Below are 8938 nucleotides of genomic sequence, written 5' to 3'. Positions count from 1 at the left end.
ATTAGGAAAAAATTCTCATTAGGAGGGTAGTAAAGCACTGGAACAGGTTAGCAGAGAGGTTAGTAAGACCTGGTAGGCAAAGTCTTGTCTGGGATGATATAGTTGGGGATGGTCCAGCTTTGAGCAGGGAGTTGGACTAGATGGCTTCCTGAGGTCCCTTCCAACACTAATTTTCTATGATTCTATGATCATAGAACAGCAGCCATGATCCCCAGGGCTTGACGGTTTCACCCTGGTCATGATGCACCCCTGTGGCTGGGAGCCCTGTTACCTGAAGCGGCTCCCAGCCACAAGGGAGAGCCTGCTACAAATGCAAATTAAAGCTTGATAGCCATCAGCTATAAAGTTAGTACACATTTTCAAGATCTAACTTTATAGCTGGTTGGAGCTTTTTATCATGTGGTAGCTACTTTGCATGTGTAGCTGGTCTTAAAGTAATTTCACACTTAACTAGTTAATTGTGCAACACCTGTAATGTATAGAGGGGGCCAAAGGGATACTTCAGCCTCGCCAATTGATCACCTGTATATTAACTGTTCTTTAACGCAAACTCAAGCTTATCAGTAAGCCTGGTAACCCTCAAAATTAATTAGCTCCTTTAAATTTGATGGTAGAAAAGAACTGTCAATCAGTAGCAATAACATCTATCCTTGATTTTCTAGTAGTTGATATTTAGAATCAGTTAGCCAGATTTTAATCTTCATTAAACTGTCTATAAAATAATATTCAATATATATTTATATATATGCTTATATATTTATATATTCACAATATTCAAACATTGACAACTGATGTTAGACTTCATCTTATAAAACAAATAATTTTTGATCTGCACTGGGCTCTCTCTAAACGTAAAAAACTAAATATACTACCAGTAGATACGTGTTGGAGATGCAATGCATTGTAGGAAATGCTTGGTCACTTGGTTTGGTCATGCTCATAACTTCTTTTTGGAAATAAAATATAACTAGAGATAACATGGTTTTGAACATAGCTCTGGCAAATGTGTGTTCTTAGGAGTCTGGACTGAATCCTTCCTAAATAACATTTCTTACAGGAGGCCATACTTGTAACACAAGGGATTATATTGCTGTATTGGAAAGGCAGGACATCTCCAAAGGCTGAAATCTAATACAGTGAGATGGCACAGCTGGTATGTATAGAGAGTCGTGTTTAGCCAGCTTGACTGCTTTGAAAAGTTTAGTGCAATTTGGAAGGAATTATTGTGAGAATTTTGATAGCTCATTGCATACTTTTCTCTTTTTTTTCTATTCCTCCTTCTTCTCTCCTTTTTTTCTTTGTCCTCATATTACTTATGTTATAGCTTGTTTTTTTTACATATAGAGTAGATATTTATGCTTTTCTAATACTTGAATTTAAGAATAAAATCAATAAAAGGAAAAAAAAAGATGCAAATGTACACCTTGGTATTGAGATGAGGGTCTGGTCCAGCAGTCTCAAAGAAACGTTTGAAAAATAACTTGCCTTTCACACAGATCCAGTCCCAGTAGATCTTCCCAACGTCATTTCCGCCAAGGAACACTAGATTGGATAAAATCAACATTGAAGTTGAAACAGCTGCCAGGACAGCATGAAGTCGACGACAAATTCTCGGTAAAAAGAAATGATCCTAAAGAGAAACAAAGAGTCAGATAAAATTACAATAAAATTTAATTTGACAAAAACACCAAAAAAACAGCAATTGAAAATACCAAATAATTATGGCAGATAAGCATTCAAGACTCAAGGCCAAATAACAACAGAAGATATCTTGAAGTCTGTTTATTCTCTGGTAAAACTCCCTATGAAGCCATTGAGAGAATTTTTTTTCCCCTCTGTGTAAGAAATTCAGGATCGCTTGTAGCAATTTACAAGCCTTTCAATGTAATAAACAATTTCAGCATTAAATGAAGCATTTCCTTGGTGATTTTAACAGACACATTTTTCCTATACAGCTAATAGCACATGTTAAGTTCTAAATCCTATTGATTTCAAGGACAATACAGCATAATGTAAGGAACTTACATTGTGTCCCATAGGTTTTGGACTCTAAAGCCTCTTTATTTATTGCTCAAGTCTGTAGGAAACTGAGAGACTCTTGGAAAGTTATGAGCACCCACAATTCCCCTGAGAGTTTAGGTTATTAACCATGAATGGTTCAGCCTCTCAGATATTCAAATCTCAGGTCATAATTCTGTGGGAAATGCTCTAATTAGGACATCTCATGGGTGTGTACATGCACCACACACGTGCACACATGAAAAATTTATTAGTTTACCTTAATAACCACAGACAGACTAGAATGAATTCTTATATGCCAAAACCAATATAGGCACATGCCCAAAATGGTCTTAAAAATACTGCCAGGAAAATAACTGGTAGTTTTGTAAAAGTTAAAACAGACACTTGTGGATGAAGGAATGCGAAGGCACAAAGTTCCAAAAAGAATGGCAGATTCAGGCAAAAAAGTACAATTACAAAGTATTTTTGAGCAGTAGATCTTTTGTGACTTGAATGTTGGCTACAGTTGATTGTCAATCTGTGTATGAGTCAGCATGACTCAGAGAAATCCTAGTATATATTCTGCTGTAGTAGTAAGACTCTAAATACACTATAGCTCAGGCACAATAGGATGATGAGGGGAAATGCAGAATTTAAATCAATAATGGGGAAGTCTCCCACACAGCTCTGGAAAGAACATGCACAAAATATAAAGGCTGGGATTTTTTTATTGCAAAGCTGACCTCTAAACTACATCACAGGAGACGAGAACAATGCACATATTCCCCCCAGTGCTATATGCATTACACTTCACCATGAAGACTGTTCAAATACTTTCAAAATAGAAATCCTAGGGAAGCTAGACCTTTTCTACAGCACTGGGTGGAGCATGACTCTTAGATGATACTTTCAATGTCTTGCCCTCCTTCACTTTAAGGTAGCCAACTCAAGGAATATGGCAGCTGCTGAACACTGCATAGCAACCATGAGTGATAGTTTCAGGCAGGAAATACAGTAGTATCCAAATAAGACTGGAGGCAGAAATAGGCAAAACTATCACCCAAAATGGAAATCTGATAGTTTCACAACTCAAGATAGTATAGCTTTAGCATGTATAACTGTTATCTTTTAGTTAAAAAAGACCCCAAGCCTACTATTATATGCACTTTAATAAAAACATTGAACACCCTAAAACAAAGGAAAAGTCATTAGTGATGACTGTACTATAGGCAACCTGTCCTAGGGGAGTGGCACTACAGTCATTTACAAAGATGAAGAGTAAATCACTTTTATCTTTGAAGACAGAAACCATAGCTTCACTGAGCCATCTGAGGGCTGTGCTACAGATAATTTTCATTAGCACTGCTAGGCACTGATCCAAAAAGCAGTAAAGATTTTCTTGGGAGTCTTTGATGTCACTGATGTTTTTACTCATCTGTAGCAAAGGTAGAAAAGTCAAACTAATTGGTTTAAAAGTTTCATGTCAGGCAGAAAAAGCCAACTATCAATGCACCTGAGCAGTTACTGTGCTCAGATTAACAAAGTGAAGCAGTCATTTACCACCAAGAACGGACTGAGGTCAATCAAGCTCAGTGATTCTTAATTAGGGTGCCGTAGCACCTGGGGGTGCTTGGAGATCCTTTCAAGGGTGTGGCGGGGGCCCATGCAAGGATGGCACTGTTAGAAGTGCAAACATGACTCACATAAATCATGATAAGCCCAAAGATTACAAATAGGAATCCACAGCGTCAAAAATATTCTGACCAGTTGTGCTCTGAGTTCTTTGCAACAAAAAAATTGCTCTATTATTTTTCCAGAATCAAAGGAGGAGTGAAAACTAAAAGTTGGCATTTTTCATGGTGTCTGAAGTCTAATGAGGGATGCCTTGAATCCAAAACAGTTGAGAACCACTGGTCAAGATAAACAGTTGATTTAAGCAGTTGATTTAAACAGTTCATGGTTTAAACAGCTATTGGTCTGTACATTTCTGAAGATCTGACAGTGTTTTTCATCCAAGCCAATATAAAAGTAGGTTGTTGTTTTTTAATCTTTCTATCACTTCTTGGATGATCAATTCAATTGCAGCAAGGCAAATGAGAGCAGCTGATACAAATTTACTTCAGTTCCATACGTTGTTATATCCTCAGTCCCCTCTCTCTTTTCTCCCTGCCAGGAGATGTGGCATTTAATAGCTGGAGTTTTACAATAACTGGTGGTGTTTTAACACTGGTTGTAAACACTGGTGGTGTTTTATAATAAAAGTTTTCAGTCAAAAATATTGTACTCTCGTCTATGATCCTTTTTTCCTTCCATTCCTTTCCTTTCACTTGGTTTAGTTTTCCCAAACTGTAAAATAAACTTGTTGGGGTCTCCAGGCACCTGTATTATACATGGAACCCAGATCCTTAGCCCAAAATGCAAGACAGATGGAAAGGGATGTACAAAGGTTGCTTTATGCAGCGCTTGCACTCCTCCCAAATCCTCATACAAACATTCAGTTTTTCTTGGGAGAGTAACTTCCAAGACAGGCAGCAAGAGGGATAGCCTTGATCTCAGTCGCTATAGGATAGGCAGTGAGACAGAGAAGCTATAAACAAAGTTCCAACAGGCTGCAGTGGTGGTGAGAAGGATGCTGGAAGGGGAATTGCAGAGACAGAGGGTCTAATCCTTAGCGGCAGAAAGAAGCGCGTACCTGAGGCAAGAGTGAAGAGCTCAAATGTGGGAGAATGCAATGATTATGAGATGGGTGGCCCACCCCCAAAGGCAAAAGGTAGGCCCCCCAGAGGGGTTATAGGTGGTCTTAAATGTGGGGGTTGCAGGCACGGAGCAAGGCAATGTCCATGAACTGAAATACGAACTCCTCCCATTGGAAGCAAACCCCCTTTTGAAGTGACAAGGGGTGTAGGACTTCCAGGGGAGAAATAAGAGACTTAGTTTTGAGGAAACTTGACCTGGGGTGAAACAAGGGGGAAGTTTCACTGAGCTCTCAGGAGAATGGTTAGTCTCTGCGAGCAAAGAGGGACTTGAACAAAAACCAGGGAGCTCCAACAAGGAAAGAAAATCCACTATTTCCCAAAGTGAGCAGAGATTAGAAACTATGAAAGCAGTGCCTTTGAGAGAGGTGGACAAGAGGATAGCTGCTACCGGGAACCAGCCTTAGTAACTGCAAGAGCCAGAGAATCAGCAGAGCAGAAAGGTGGTAAGTAGGTCAAGATCTAGTCTGGTAGGAGGTGGGAAAAAGAAACCTACCCCAACACTGGAGGTAAGAGATTGGGGGCTGAGATTGAAAAAATCCTGAGTAGAAGAAGGGTATTTATAAGTAACCTCCCCAGTGACACAAAGCAGTGGACTACTAAGAGCCTGTTAAAAAGGAAAACTGTTAAGTGTTACATTTGTGGAACTGTACAAGGATGTTGGCGGGAGTCCTAGCATCTGTGGTGTGATTAAGTGTAAAGATGAGAACTCAGCCCAGAAAGTACTGGAGGCCATGAACCAAATGGACCTCAGAGGGAGAATTTTGAATTAGGGGAGGAGCTGAGATGAGCAAGGAGTCCACAGGAACAGAATCAGTAAGAGCTGGGACCTTAAAGTACAGAATCTGATCTCACCAGAGACAAGACGGGTCATGTGGGAGCCAGCTGAGCACTAACAAGATGGGTCATGTGAGAGCCAGAGTCACTAGCATAGAAGACAAACAGCCTGGTATAGGAAATGAGAGACACCATGAGTGGCTGGATCTCCCCAACAGGGGTCCCTACCCCCTGCTACATGAAAGATAAGAAACTGGCATTGGAGGGCTGCAACCAAGTAGGCAGCTGGGTAGGAACCAGCAACAGAAAGACCAGCAGCTAGGGAGAACCCCTAAAAGTAAAAGGCGGAACGGTTGGGGAGCAGCGGCTGCATCTCAGTTGGTTAAACTGTAACACATGAGGGCATGCAAGGAGAAGGCCACATGATGCAAAGGGGGTGGAGCCCAAAATACTAAAAGCCTGCCCCCTCAACCAGACAGCTCAGACTTCTTCTGAGAGCAGAGCTCCTGATGGCCAGGGTGAAAACAAAAGGGAACCCAAACAGCACTGGGACCCAGGGAAGCTGCAACAGCCAGTAGCTATAGGCCAAGTGGATGGGACCATGGGAGACCCCAGAGGAGGTTTAAGAGGGCATTGCATCTAGCACAGATTTACTAGAGGACTGGATGTGGCTGACAGGGGTGGTAACGTGGCCACAGAGGTGCCTCAGAGGCACCTACCATAGAGCCCTATGAGGGTCAGGGACCCAAGGCCTGAACTGTAACCAGCCTTGCTTAGACCAGGGTGTCGGGAGAGACCATGAGCAGCCTTGCCTGGGGGCCAAGGCAACATGAGGCTAGGGCCAGGGCCAGGGGCCCAGAGCCCAAGTAGGGCAAGACCAAGGCCAGTGGCATAAAGCCTGAGAAGGGTGAGAACAGGGCTAGGGACCCAGAAGCCAAGGCCTGGGGCAGTGGACCTAAGCTGAGGAGCCACAGCCAGAAATAAGAATCTTAATCCAGGAAAGCTGAAGACCCAAGAAAAGGTTAGAGGCCTGAGGGGTCCAAGTGTTGTAGTGGGGTTAAGGAGCCCTTCTCATGTGGTCAAGTAACACCTGCAAGGCATAGGCATGTCTATAAGGGAGGACAGAAACCACAAATTCAGCTCATTAGGCAATTAGGACCAGAGGGGTCTGAGCCACAAGGAATGGCTGTGTGTGGTGGGGTTGAAGCCGCAGACTAAGAAAGACTCTGTGTGTGTGTGTGTGTGTGTGTGTGTGTGTGTGTGTGTGTGTGTGTGTGTGTGTGTGTGTGGTGGAGTCAGAGCCCCAAGTCAAGTGGGCTAAGTCAAGCCCACAGAGAAAAGGAGAACAAGAAAGAGCAACCAAGGTGCTTATACACATGATGAAAAATTCCTGTTGTTTACCTGCGTCACACTTTACACATATGGGTGTTTTTTGTGATTTCAATGAATTTGTTACATTGCAAACTAAACTCAATCCCCATGTAGTTTAGTTTGCAAAGTAGCTACTCGTAACGTTGCAGCCTTTAATCTGACAGTTTGTCTCCCGTCCCCCCCCAGCTGCGGGAGAGGTAGGCTGAAGGCAGAAGCAGCAAGGGACCCACCTCTCCCATGGCCAGGGGGTGAACTGCTGTCAGGCTGAGCAGCCCCTGAGCTGTGAGGGGCCCCAGTACTTTCCTCAGCGGTGGCAGCACCCCCCGGGGATGCCCATGTGGGCTGCTAGTGAGCCAGGGGCTGCCTCAGCTCAGAGGTGCCCAATCCAGCGCTTCCCTGATCTCACTCAGGTTTCCAGCGTGCTGTGCACCATCCCCGCCACCTTTTCCAGCCACCAGCACCCCCAGGTGCCCTCCTAACACTTTCCTGTGCTGCCCCAGGGGCTGCCCCAGAGGCAAGCCAGCCCATTCCCGGTGGCCCAGGCAGTGGAAAGGTGGCAGAGGGCATGCATGGGGAGCTGCTCCCCAGGTGAGCTCAGGGAAGAGTTGGATCTGGCAGGTTCTGCCTCCAAGCTGGGGCAGCATCCAGCCCACTAGCAACCTGCCCAGCCAGCCCCAGGGGGCATCGCCACCGCAGAGGGAAGAACCAAGGCTCCCGCAGCTCAGGGGTTGCTCAGCCCAACAGCAGCTCACACAAGTAGGCTCTGCTGGAAAACAAAAAAAAGTAGCAAAGGGCCTGATCTTTTTATTTTTTGCAGACCCTGCCTATGTCCAGGGGTTGAGCTGCCGGCAGGCCCTGAGCTGCGGAAGGCCCCAGTCCTTCCCTCCGTGGTGGCAGCACCCTCCGGGGCCAGCCGGACAGGCTACTAGTGGGCTGGATACTGCCCCAGCTTAGAGGCAGCACCTGCTGGATCCAGCTCTTGCCGTAACAGTGACAGAAGTCCTTAAATTGAAATGGTGAATTTTAATCATCACAATTAACAAATCACCATTTCACTTTAGGGGATTAACCCCCCCGTCATATCTACAAGTGCCCCCAGAGCTCACCAGCCTCTAAGGGTAGCCTCCCCTCTTAAGAAGTCATAGGCAACATCAGGATGAGAGGCTGGAGTGAGAGCTGGGTAGGATTAAGGCAGCCACCAGGAGGTGTCACAGCCACCCTGTCACACTCCAGCATACCCTTCCCATTACTTCCCCGTGTGACACAAGTGAGACAGTGTGTCACATGCTAGACTTCTGTTCCAGCAGGGAGCAGAACATTTTCCCTTCACAATTCCCACATTGTCCTGCAGGGAAACAGAGGCTGACCATGGCCAGTTTGGGGCAGCCAACCAGGGCTGCCCTGTGCACTGGTATCATCTGTCATCAGATGGACTAAGGCAGATTGGAGCATGCTGAGATGTGTGCACAAGCCCCAGTTTCCCCTGCTGCACTGTGTCAGCACTGCAAGCTCTCCATCCTTCAAAGCCTCGGTATTTGAATGCCTGTGGGTATGTTTTTCTGGGTATGTTTCTCTACCAGAAGAACAAACCTGGAGAATTCTTCATTCTTCCAGATTATTTAAATATGTATATGCAGCCTCAGTCTCATTCATTACTAATGTATTTGGAGACATCAACTATGCTATTGCTGTACCTGCCATGGCAAGGCATTTCCAATTATCTTCCCAAAAAGTAGGCCTTATAAAGGCAAACTAACAGTATTACTATCTACTTTATTTATACATCTGTTCAGGGACAAGCTAAAGAAAATGTCGGCATAATTCAGTGTTATTACAAGGTTTCTTCGGTAGCTGAAGTTCTTTAACAAATGATTATTAATCAGGAATTAAATATTGCCATAATCTGAAGTCGTATGTTGACTGAACTTACATCTTGTAAAAATACTGCAGTGCTGCATGAAAAATGACCATTTGTTGTTGTGTTTTTATTTAACTACCTTTCTGGAGACTCAAGAATGGAGGCACAGAATTAGGGA

General features: G+C 44.1%; 1 protein-coding gene across 1 annotated transcript in view; it reads right to left on the bottom strand.

Annotated features, from left to right (window-relative positions):
* Positions 1-1363: 1363 nt before the first annotated feature.
* HHAT (hedgehog acyltransferase) overlaps positions 1364-8938 on the bottom strand; it is a 270033-nt gene continuing 262458 nt past the window's right edge. Inside the window, exon 12 of the mRNA XM_025209294.1 lies at positions 1364-1630. Within this exon, the coding sequence (XP_025065079.1) occupies positions 1364-1630 (267 nt within the window). The remainder of the gene's footprint in view (positions 1631-8938) is intronic.

The sequence above is a fragment of the Alligator sinensis genome, unplaced genomic scaffold (genome assembly GCF_000455745.1).
Source record: "Alligator sinensis unplaced genomic scaffold, ASM45574v1 scaffold633_1, whole genome shotgun sequence".
Taxonomy (NCBI): Eukaryota; Metazoa; Chordata; order Crocodylia; family Alligatoridae; genus Alligator; species Alligator sinensis.
Note: the sequence above shows the minus strand (reverse complement) of the source record. Positions and strands in the feature narration are given on the sequence as shown.